Source organism: Priapulus caudatus, unplaced genomic scaffold, assembly GCF_000485595.1.
Source record: "Priapulus caudatus unplaced genomic scaffold, Priapulus_caudatus-5.0.1 Scaffold247, whole genome shotgun sequence".
NCBI classification, from domain to species: domain Eukaryota; kingdom Metazoa; phylum Priapulida; class Priapulimorpha; order Priapulimorphida; family Priapulidae; genus Priapulus; species Priapulus caudatus.
Window position 1 is genome coordinate 265,953 of NW_014577308.1, and position 12,803 is coordinate 278,755.

At 45.0% G+C, this 12,803-nt stretch overlaps 1 protein-coding gene across 1 annotated transcript; it reads right to left on the reverse strand.

Annotated features, from left to right (window-relative positions):
- Nucleotides 1-1,958: 1,958 nt before the first annotated feature.
- On the reverse strand, nucleotides 1,959-5,129 carry LOC106808005. The gene is made up of 4 exons (XM_014810541.1): nucleotides 4,775-5,129; nucleotides 4,013-4,242; nucleotides 3,668-3,828; nucleotides 1,959-3,526 (listed from the first exon to the last, which is right to left on the reverse strand). The coding sequence occupies exons 2-4, from the start codon at nucleotides 4,073-4,075 to the stop codon at nucleotides 2,713-2,715; spliced, it is 1,038 nt and encodes a 345-aa protein (XP_014666027.1). The 5' UTR covers nucleotides 4,076-4,242; nucleotides 4,775-5,129; the 3' UTR covers nucleotides 1,959-2,712.
- Nucleotides 5,130-12,803: the final 7,674 nt, after the last annotated feature.

Here is a 12,803-nt window from a genome sequence, read left to right on the forward strand (position 1 = left end):
TTTTAAACCAACATCTCATTTTCTTTTCGTCTCCACGCGGCTGTTCTTAAATAGGCCAAACGTTTTACTGGGCTATATACTGCCGTTTCTTGTTCGTATACTGAATTATTCACGTATTCCCGTTACAAATCGTAACAGCTCGAGAGAGGAGGACTATATTTCAGAGCCCTGGCATTCATTTTCTTCCGACGACAAGAAAGATGTTCCTTCGCGACAGCGTTAGTTGGTGAATAGGCAAATACAGCAGTGAGTGTTCCATTTGCTCTACGCTGCAATTGGTTCATGCGATACGCGCTAAAAAAAATTATTTTATGTACCTTTTTTTAGATGTTTTATTTATAACGCGTTTATTTTCTATTCAAGTAGAAGAGTTGATACAATATTAGGATATATTGTAGCATCTTCTTGTTGAGGAATTCTTAAAACACCTTTGCCTAAATTTGCGTTTGGTTATTATTTGCTCAAGTCAAATATGCAACATTACGTCGTGCTCAATTTACGTTTGTTTATTTTCTAAGCAGAGGATATTACAATATACCGTACATTTGTTTAATTTACGGCAATTCATTTTATTATTATGCAGATGAAGTCATAAAATATAATAACTTGTTACAGGAGACAAGAATATTTGTATATAAAACCACCCACACTTCTTAAAATTGAAAACATAACAATAACAAATTAATTTCTTACAAGTCTTTTTTATTATAATAGAAATTACAATCTTGTAATTGCATATCAGTTGTTACGTCAAAGGGGAACTGTCAGGGGAGGTAAGAGCCATATTTTAAACGAGTTAACACGATCCCATTTTAGGGCCCATGTGATTTTACACAGATATGTAACACTTCTGTTTTTTTGCAGGGAATATGGTACCATGATTATAAGTCTACCAATTATTTTTTTTCAGATGATTCCGCTGATTATATTTTGGAACCAAAATAACACAGGACACGTAGTTATTACTATATATCTATATATATATATAGATATATATATATATATACATATTTATATACCCTATCAGCGCTCTAAAACGATTAGAAACGACAATAAAAACTTTAAATTGGAAATTACGTAATTACCTTCTGCGTGCATTAGTGCCATGGGGCGTGTAAAATAACCAGCAAACATAAATTTTGTCACAAACGTCTAACAGCGCGTCACCGACGTCTCGGCGACGTACATGCTGATGTTTTGACATCGACGCGGCAAGCGACACCCGGGTTGCCTTGGCTGTCGTGAGCTCTGGCTGTTTGTCATGCATGCATGCATGCGTGCATCTGCAAATCAAATAGTGACAAATACCCGGCCGCTGCCAAATAATTATGTGCACGTCCTACTCCGCGTCTTTTGACATGATGGAAAAAAGCGCCGCATACTCTGGTGGCTCGTTTACCTCATTGTAACTAAATATGTCGCGACTATGGAGGCGACGTTTTCCTTATGCGCGATGACGCTTTGGTAGTCTCGGCGAGTAATAATGATTGAAGAAACTCTTTATAAGAATACAAGTTATAGTTGTATCATAAAAGGAGTCCATCATCGCACGTCACCATAATGACGACTAGGCCCATAAATGCGATATGATAAACAACTACAATTTTCTAACAATAGCGCGTGCGTGCACACAAACACACACACACACACAATAAGTAAATCTTTATCAGAAAAACTAGCCCTAAAAAAATTGGGATGAAATTTTTTACGGCACTTTGAAATTAAAGGGGGGGTAAAGGACGGTCCCCGGACCCCCCCTCTAGATCCGCCGCTGAGCATGAATATAGTCTGAAGTCTAAAATTTAACCCAAATCTGTATGTAAACGAATTTTAGCAGATATAGGAATCATATAAATATTTGGCATACGAGGAGCTCTGGTGTGTTAAATAGTGATGTGTCGTACACTACGTCGTATTCACATGCATTTAGCCAACAGATATAATGGAGGAAAATAAAGTAGTTTGTATATATGCAGATATTTTATTGCAATTTATTACAACCAAATTTAAGATCATATGCCTTTACCGGAATACAATAAAATGCAATAAGTATGCAAGAAAATTGCAAGGATATAATATACAATATCATACACGTTTGCTCTACGATTACAACCACTGCCTGTATAGTGATTTCGTTTGTCTTGAACATTGTCATATTAGCCATAGTTTACTATCAAATGGTATATAATCGCATTACAAGCACTATAAGAGGTGTGCGTTAGAGAATGCCACTGCAAACTAACGATGGAAATTGTGCGCTACGGATATTTGACCATTACGTGAAAGTACCCAGTCTTTATGTAGAAAATACCAGAAAATTTACGGGTGGAACATTGCATTGTCAATGTGCTAGTACTGCATGTAAGCGTGCCAATTTGTGCTCTACCAGCTAGCGATTATAGTATTCAACCCAAGTACTCGAAAAGAAGACTCATGCACCACAGCGGACTCATTTGTAAATGCTACTCTATAGCGACACGGTTAAGATCGCTGAACCTATATAATCTATACGAATGTATCGCGTGCTCGCCTAGCCGACACGGGAACCCATTCTACGCGTCAGTAGCGTCATTCGGCAAATACTCAACCTGGCCATAACAATCCTAGCTCCGCATGCGCACGCGCTATGCGGATTTGGTTCGTAAGTGGATTCACTTGTATATGCTACTATATCTGTTAATAATTTATCACTGGCGCACCGCGAGCACTGACTTATGGCTCAGCGATTCCCGATGGGTTGTTCACCCACGGGTAAACCTCTGGGCACTCGGCACAGGTCTGGAAGAACCTATCTCCTGGATGGTCCTCGTCGTTGGGGGCGTAGGTGATATTCAGGTATCCGCAGAGGTTGGGGTGCTCGCAGAGTGGGGTGCGGTCACTGTAGTCACAGGCGAATACGTCGCCGAGGTTTGAGAGCGGGGCGGGATTCTGAATCCAGTTGAGCGCCTGGCTGTAAGTGACCATGAAGACGTCTGAGTTGCCCTGGATCTCGTCCAGGAACTCTTGAAGGGCCTCCATGTTGTAGTAGGCGTCGTTGAGGAACCATCTGGCACGGAGGTTCAAGGTGAAGGGCGCCCTGTTGGTCTCGTAGTGACGGGCGAAGTTAGATCTCAGCAACACTAGCGCCTCTTCCTTATCGTTGGGGAAGTAGCAGCTGTCAACGTTGGCACACAGAGTGTCGTTGGTGTCGAACCAGTCAATCAGTGGGATTTCCCAGAGTCCGGAGATCGGTGCTGTTGGGCAAGGCGCGATCGCGCAGCCAGCCGTGGTCTTGTAGTCGAATGTGTACGGCCACAGAGGAGGGTTGATGATGGCCGTCGGGTAGGAGGAGTCCCAGGCGAAGCCGTTGCTCTTGGCCATGTTGATCATGTCGTTGCCGCTCGTCTGCAGGTAGGCAGCGCGCATGCCGCGGATACGATCGTCGGGAATACCGGCCAACTCCCTGAACAAGGTGCGCTGGTCGGCGAACTCAGCCACGTAGTCAGCGTCGCTGGCATCTCTCCAGAATTCAGCGGGAAGTCTCTTGCTACAAGTACGCACATCGTGAGTAAGCACTGGTGAAATGGGATATTAAGAAAATGGCGAAAAGACGAGCGTAATTTCTCTTTGATAACATCTCTCTCGATGTAGTTTTATTCTGTCCGTCTGTCTGTCGCGGGATACTTACGTGATGGAGTGGGCAGCAATCTCGTTGCCCTCAGAGTACAGGCTCTGCACAGCGGCATAGTCGGTGAACTGATGACTGGTGAAGAATGTGGCCACAGCTGGACAGCCGTCAGGGTTGGTCCTCGGCTCTCTCCTTCTGTCAGCACCGATCTTCTTCAGCATCTGTGAGAAGAGCAACAAGCGCGTTACTACAAATTCTATTGATAGCATGAACGAACGGAGTAGTTTATCTACACAACCCGCTCAACAATGGTTCCAGGCACGTACGTCTGCCGCGGAGACATCAGTAGGATACAAGTTAACGAATCTGCCACGTTTGGATGTTATTGAATTTTGGATAACATGCCTGCTGGACGAGATGGTTGTAATCCTCCACGCGCAGGGCCTCGTCCATGCTGAGCAGAACCATCTGTGGGATTTCAGACGCCGCAAGTCCTCCTGGAGTCTCGACACCGCTGCACTTGCAGCCGGGCAATGCGCACGAATCGTCGCACTCCGGCGCGCAGTTTGCCTCATCGGACCCGTCCTCGCATTCCTCGAGGCCGTTGCACAGCGATGCAGGGTCGCCGCAGACTCCTGCATTGAAGTTGACTATCAACGCGTGCCATTTTCATAGTCTAGTTCAGCAATTACGGGAATGAGGGTCGAGAATAAAAGGAAGAGGGGGAGGGAAGGTGATGGAGGGAGAGAGAGAGAGAGAGCGCGCAATAGAAAGAACGAGCGAGAGACAGAGAGAGAGAGAGAGTGTGTGTGTGCGTGCGTGCGTGCGTGCGTGCGTGCGTGTGTGTGCGTGCGTGCGTGCGTGCGTGCGTGTGTGTGTGTGTGTGTGTGTGTGTGCCTCGGAAGGAGTGAGCGAGCGAAAGGGAGAGAGAGAGAGAGAGGGCGCGACAGAATGCGATCATATAAGACGATAGAACGAAGGAAAGCGAGAAAGAGATGAAAAAGAATGCCGGATTAAATACAATGCACAAATAAATAATTTTTCAATATGCGCGTCAGTTACGAATTAGATTATGACGTTTGTCTAGCAAGTTTATGAAGTAGATGCACTACAATGTTAAAAACAGCGCAAACAATCGCAACAGAATTATATTAGAACGCTTCTCACTTCCAATAATGCCGGAAGGAGTCTCCGTGAACAGTTCCAGGCAGGCTTCCTCGTCCCTCACGTAGCTGCAGTCGTCATTGACGGCGAGGCACTGGTCATCGCATCTCTCGATGGCTGGCGTCCAAATCGTGTTGCCCGGGCATCTACGTATCTTCGGCCAGCCGTGGTCACAGATGTAGAACACCTGACAGTCGGTGGCGTCCGTCGAGAAGTTCAGCGCGCCGATATTCGGGTTACAGTCATCTTCGGCCTTTATTGGCACACCGAGCCGCTTTTCTACGGGCCCAGCGGCAGCTGCAATGTCATGCAATGTGTTACACCTGATGCGTGCGTCTCTATACTGACTATAATATAAATATAAGGTCGAAGCGATGAAACAGTATTACAATTATTACCGTAATAGTACAATCCACAAATAAAAATTCGATGTATTTTCGATTTACAGCCAACCTCTCTCTCGCTCTCTCTCTCTCTCACACACACACACACACACACACGCACACACACACACACCCCCCCCCACACACCACACACTCTCTCTCTCACACACACACACACACACACACACACACACACACACACACACACATACACACACTTACACCCACTCACTCTGAGTGGTGAGCCCGCCATGCTAAACGAAACGGCTCGCAAGGTCGTCACGATGAATGACATAACTGAGGCAGTCATCCGGCAGTTTATTGTCTATACCGGTCACCGTGGCTAACCCAGTTGGCTTGACAACAACCGTGGGAAGCGGAGCCCGCATAACTGCTACGATTTCAATGGTTGCTACCCGTGGAAAATGCAGCCACGTCCAGTTCATAGGCATACGCGGTAACGAGAACGGGCATCATGAATAACGGACGGAGTTTTACCGCGACCAATGAATGTCACAGTAAATCCAACTTTGAAGGTTGCTTTCTGGACAACGGCGTTTCCGAGCGATTGCCTATAGGAACTGCATAAAAGAAGAATGACGTGCAACGATAAAATCGTGTAGGGGGATTATATGCTTGACCTATATCGCGGTAACACTGTGTCCCAAGAGGCCCAGCGTTAGATCGCTAGTCGAACATTTCTAGGCAGCTGCTTTTCCGCGTATAGAGCGGGTTCTAAATTGTTTCAAAAATGTTGATCACACGCGACAAGTCGCAGTCCCACACATTGCACAGTTGGTCAGTTGACGACATCGCTCTTAATCGATGTTACAAACATGAGGATGGATAGTCATTTTGAGCATGAACGTATATATTCGTATAGATTTGAAACACAACCTCTATTAAAATAAAGTAGAACAGAATAAAACACAGTACATGAACCAGAAAATGCTACATATGAAATTTATTATAGTATGAATAAAAAAATTATAATGTAGATAAGGGCTCATAGATAACTACGCGAAACGGTTATCAGGTGATTGTAGCCGTGTGTCGGGAGAAAGTTGAGCGTTTAAGTTTCTAGGAATTGATATAATTTTATCTCATGATATCGAGCAAATTTTGGTCAAAACGGGTATTGCATTTGGCATTTTATAGCGGAAGAGTGTTTCACGTCTTATGTTTTTTGACTGACGCTCCGTCTATATAGCCAGGTAAACCCTGCAATTAAACAACCAGTTAATCTGTAAAAGAACTGCCGTCAACGGCGCTCTTTAACTTCATTTAATAATAGATATCTACCATATACACTATATGCATGTATACTTTTAAACGCCCTCTGGATATCTGTCAACCAGTTACCATGCACTCAATGAGTAATTGTGACCTCTCATGCAGTAAATATCAATATGAATCATATTCGACCGTCCAATCAAAGAGTCTTAAATGTCGCTAACTTAACAGCCCTAATTATAAATTACATTCACTGAGAGGCTCGCCTGGTTACAGACACACAGGTGTGCACGAGCGAACGGGCGCATACACGCGCACACATGCACATACACACTAACTGCAACAAACGGACACAGGACACATCAGTGGGTTGACTATAGCTAGCTTACCCTCTGTTCGCACGTGCGTGAGTGTGCGTGCGTGCGTGCGTGCGTGCGTGTGTGCATGTTTGCGTGCGTGCGCGCGCGTGTCTACGTGTGTGGGATGTGGAGGTGTGCGTGTGCGTGTATGTGTGCATGTACATGAGCGCGTATCCTAACAGGGCGACAGCATATAACGCATTGTTTTCAGCGGTCAACAAACTCCTATTATAAATTATAACAACACCACTTCGGGTTTTTAGTCTGTGAACCGGCGAAAAGCCACGTGCGATTTCAATTGCGTTTCCACGACGGGACTTGCCGGTGACCCACAAACACACATCACTTCTAAAAGCCGATATATCGCCAGTAGGCGGCGTCTAGCCACTGTTTGGTGTTTGAAATGCAGCAGGTCGAGTGCCTCTCCCGATCACTCTACCGAGCGCTCTATCACCCCGTAAAAAGTGTTACTTCGAGTGGTTGCCCCTCCTGACGTTGTCATTCTCCCAAATCGCATTATATGGCGACCGCGGCAGGTGCGAGCATGTTCGGATTGATGAGTTGATGAATGGGTATGACGTACGTGCGAGTAGATGGACGAATAGTTGATGGATGAACAGATAGACATGAAGGGGAATGATTGAATGAATGCGACGAATGGTAGCTGGATGTCTAGATATGTGCGCAGTGAATAGACGTGGAGACAGAAAAAACGTGATAAATAACCCGACAGGTTCAGAATTGCTAAATTTATCACCCGAACCCCCTAGTTTGTAAGTACGTGTGCGTGCTCGGCAGTGTGGGATAAGTTGGCCAATCATCTGTCTAACTGTTACCAAATACAATCATGGAATTTTCAGTCACGGTGAAACAGTGAGACTATTTAATATTGCTCGTTAGTGCTATTTTTATGTCAAAATAAGCACAAACAGTTTCGTACATACGCATCAATCACGTATCCCCGCGTTATCCTACCAATTCCTAAATAGCTTCGCATTGACCTGTTCTCGTTATCATTATTATTGCATCACCTGCATGTCACCAACCGTCCACCGCGTGGTGGCACAATGTGATGACATTGAGACGCCGTTTAGGCAGACGTTTCGCTTCGTCGTCAATTCTATCCTCGAATACATGACGTATACGCTACACGGTTTACACAAGGATGTTTCCAAGGTGAACACGGCTGCGACATCGATATCTTCGCAGAAAACAGTTTAACATGCGTAACAATAATAATAATGTAATGCGATATGTTGTATCTATGGATTGTATGATTTGATCGTGCGTTTGCTATGTGTTAGTGGTCGCGTGTATATAGAACGGGCACCTATTCAAAAAGAACGCGTTTGGTGCTTTCGGTTAGTAGGTGTTAGACAGAGAAACCACGTCTATAGAACGGCGTATCGGTTACGTAAAAGAACCACTGAGGACGTACCGCACACTGGCAGTGACCGCACAGGTTAGTGTCCGCAAAGAGATCGACCTGGTGTGGGGCTCTGGTGTAGTAGCTGGGCTGAGGCTAACTAGTGAACGAAACCTCAACTTCATATCTATGCAGGTAGATATCTACATGCAGATGCATTAGGCCTACCTTATCCTGTCATAGGCTATATATGATATTATTATGTAACCATATCTTGTATATGGAACACCGGCAAGTATAAGAACATAACACAACATAACATAACCGTTCGAATGGCGCGTCCAATCACCATGCAGATTTAGGGCTATGAACTGTGTATTCGTTTTTTTCTTTGAACGAGAATAACTGTTCCGATGTCAGTTCTCATTTTGCAGGTACCACAATATAATATATTGAATGACGTATGGTGAAAACGCCACAATATTCATAGTGCAGTATATAAAACCATTCAGTACGATTAACTTATACATACAGTACCCTAATAATATATCATATACAAAACTGGCTTGCCATAGTACTGAAATAAAAATTGAATGACCATACTGAAATAGCACAGCAGAGGCTGTAAACTGTAACGCGATGGCGGTTGGGCATGGGGATGGGAGGTGATGTAACCTTGAAAATACATATATAGGTGAATGCAGGGGCGTAGATAGCGGGGGGGGGGGGGATACATCCCTCCACTTATTGAGGTGGGGATGGTGTGTACAGGCATCCCCCTACTTTCAGGCGGAAAATGGGGAAAAATTTCATATTTTACAGACAATAAATGCTGAACATTTATCTACAAATCCGTCATCGCTATTCATACTCTCCTAATGTATTATTACACAAATGGAAAGTGACATATATACATCTACTGTAAAATGTCTGTAACTCGTTCCAAGAATGACATTATTTTACTGGAACTCAGACGGTTAATTTTAGACGCATTCCCCATATACGTTTTTTTTTCAAAATTCCCGAATCACGTCTTATCGCTGCTCACCAAAGTTAAATCAAAATTGCCTTATTCAAAATTAGAATAGACCTATGGAGAGTTGGGATATTGAATTTTCACGGGGATTGAATGGGGAAAATTCAATTTCATCACACTTTTTGGTTAAAGTCTGGTTGTTTTTCTCACTTTTTTTGTACCGTTTTAGCGTTCTCAGTAAAATATACGTTTTATCAAAATTTTAGGGGGAGATGATTCTAGTGCTGTAGGTGTCAGTGGGGGTCGGTAGCACAGGGGGCGGTCGCCCCCCCCTCGAATTTTCAGGACAAGGGTATTTTAGCCTAGGTAAGTCTGCACTTGTAACCCCAGTGAGGACATGTACATAGCACAGATTTAGTAGTAAGTATTTTAGTTTTTGGTGTCCCCAAAGATAAAAATACTTAACTCAACAGTGATATTATTGTGATGAAGATTGTAACGACTAGACACGTCACAAATTTTCTATGGTAAAATTTGTAAAATGTTTGTTGCCATTTTTTTACATTAAAAGTAAGAACTAACGGGACTACAATTATACTCGCGGTAGCGTTGTGTGTGTGTGTGTGTGCGTGCCGCTGCGCTGCGTAGCGCGCGCGCGTCGCGTGCGTGCGTGCATGTGTGTGTTCGTGTGTGTGTGTTTGTGTGCACGCGACGCCATTGTACAAAATGTAGTTGTTATCATATGCGCATTCTGGGTCCTAGTCGTCATGATGGTGACGTGCGAGATGGACTCCTTTTAGGATACAACATACCTTTATTCTTATAAGCGTTGCTTCAATCTTATACTCCCGCTCGAGACACCAGCGTCACGCGCATAATGGACAACGCTCGCCTCCAATAGCGCGACTATATTTTCGTTCCATGAGGTAAACGAGCCCCCCTAGAGTTGCGGCGCTTTTTTCCATGCATCTCAAAAAGACGCGGAGTAGGAACGTGCACATAATTATTGGCCGCGGCCGGTCATTTGGTCACTGCTTTGATTGCAGATGCACGCATGCCATGCATGCAGACAAACAGCCAGAGCCACGACAGCCAAGGCAACCCGGGTGTCGCGCTGTGCGCGGCGTGTCGATGTCCAAAACATCAGGCATGTACGCTCGCGAGACGTCGGTGACGCGCTGTTAGACGTTTTGGACAAAATTCTGTTGCTGTTATTTCCCGCGCCCATGGCACGACCAGCCCGCAACGTCAATTACGTAATTTCGCATTTACCGTTTTATTGTCGTTCTAATCGCTTTTAGAGCGCTGATAGGTATATCAATCTCGTATAGTATATATATTACTATTATCATACATAATTATCAGTAAATACACGTGTCCTGTTTATTTGTCCAAAAACATCAGCGGAATCATCTAAAACAAAAATAATGGTAGACTATAATCATGTACCCGAATTCCGCAACAACACAGCAGGTTTACATATCTGTGTAAAATCACCTGGGCCCTAAACGGGATCGGTAACTCGTTTAACAGTATGGCTGCTTACCCCCTGACAGTTCCCCTCTTGACGTAACAAGCTGATCTGCACTTACAAGATTGTATTTCTATTCTAAACAGCAACGACTTGTAGACATATTTGTTATGTTATGTGTTCAATTTCAGCAGTGTGGGTGATTATATACCCATTCTGTCTCCGTGTAACAAGTTATTCTATTTTATACTTCATCTGCATAAACTAAAATGGAATGCCGTACATTAAACACTGTACGGTATATTGTAATCATCCTCTGCTAGACATAATACCAAACGTGAAATTGAGCCCGACGTAATGTTGCATATTTTGACTTGAGCAAATCATACCCCCTCCACCGCAAATTCTAGCAAGAGGTGTTTTAAGAATCCTCAACAAGAAGATGCGGCTACAATAATAGTTCCTCATATGCATCAACCTTCGACTGAATAGACCCATACACGCGTTATAACTCAAACCTCTAAAACCGCCGTAGCTAGAACATAATTTTGTTTAGCGCGTATCCGCATGAACACTTGGCCGGCTGAGAGCCAATGGAACATTCACGCTGTAATTTGCCTATTCACCCCACTACTCGCTGCTCGCGAAGGCACTCTTCTCTGTCGCGAACCACAGCATGCCAGCGGCTGCTGAATATACGTCCTCCTCTCTCGAGCCGTCGGATTGTAACGCCATACGTGACTAACAGTAAACCCAGAAACGGCAGATATAGCCCAGTAAAGCCCGTTGCTCTATTTACGACAGCCGCGGGAGACGAAAAAAAATGCGTATGTGGTTTAACACCATCACACCCCAAAACAGCGAACATCGTCTTCGCCTACTTGCCTGCGTCTGGAAATAGTACACGCGCGTAAAAACTGGTTACCCGTCACATATCGCTTGTCTTCTCCGTCTTACTCCTGATCGTGTCGGTGATAACCAGAAACTTATATCTACTTCCCAATAATGACACGCATACACCAAACATGCCCGGCCAATACCCATCTAGGATTTTCCCCTGTCATAAACGATCAAACCTAGTATATCTATCCTCCTTCCACTCTATCTCTCTATATATAAGACCTATCTATATTATATCCAGTATTCTATATATCATTCACTAAAGCCATTACTAGAGTCCTATTCTGCAACTCCTGATATTCTATATCAATGCTGTCTCGCATAACATCCGAACAAGCAATCATATAATGGCGACCTATAACATCACCACTTGACCGTCGGCCGTTCATTATTCTCACAACTTATATCCTTAATAGCGCTCTTATGTCATGGTATGCAGCGTAGACATACCTGACGACTATAACTTCGCGACGTGTCGCCTGCCATCCTTTGTTGCGCTATTAGAAGTCGAGTGCATTTTTCTCATGTATTTTTTCCCTTCAACTTCAGACGATCCTTAATGTGTGATCACTTCATAGGTTTAGCCGCTCTAGCGTCTGCCTCTCGCGGCCGCACATCTCTCGCGCCTGGTCGCCCAACCAAGTACCATCGTCGCAATAGCCATCGCGTCAAGCACCGCAGGAGTCCATTACTAGTGACCGCCGTTGTCCGTGTTCCAGAAGACCTCTCTTACCGCGGAGAAACCAGCCACTCCCGATAGCTGGCCCTCCAGAGACGAGCCGACTGTCTCACGGCCAAAAGTGAGTTTATTCAACTGTCCTACCTCAAACCTCTTATCTCGTGCTCGTCGGCGTCTCTAATGGAGCCGCGCGCACGAGCTTAACCTAGCGGCGTTCGAGACCGCATTCCTACGGAGCAGACCTAGCGGAGAGACGTCGATGTGCTCCCTCGCGTTCTCATCCACTGCCCGCTCTCCGTCGGCAAACACGCGTTCCGCAACCAACCACCGGCGCGCGCTCCGGGTGACCTGCGAAATTCGTGAAGCGCCTCAATGGGTACTAATCGAACTCTGACCTAGCGCCTTCTTTCCGGTAATGTAGTCCCTTTCGAGCGATTGAGTAACGAAAACTAACCACCCGACCTCCCGGTGTGGCGTGTACCTCAAAACTACCAGGCGTCTCAGGAGACGGCGTCATCACGTGCCGACTCGGTCCCGCCCAAACATCATTACCTCGCGATATTTCCATGCTTCTGAAAAGCCCGTTATTCCGCTCGTGGTCTGCCATTCTTCCCTAGTGCATGCACCGCTTCTGTCCCCACGCGTCCGACAAGACTTAATCCTAA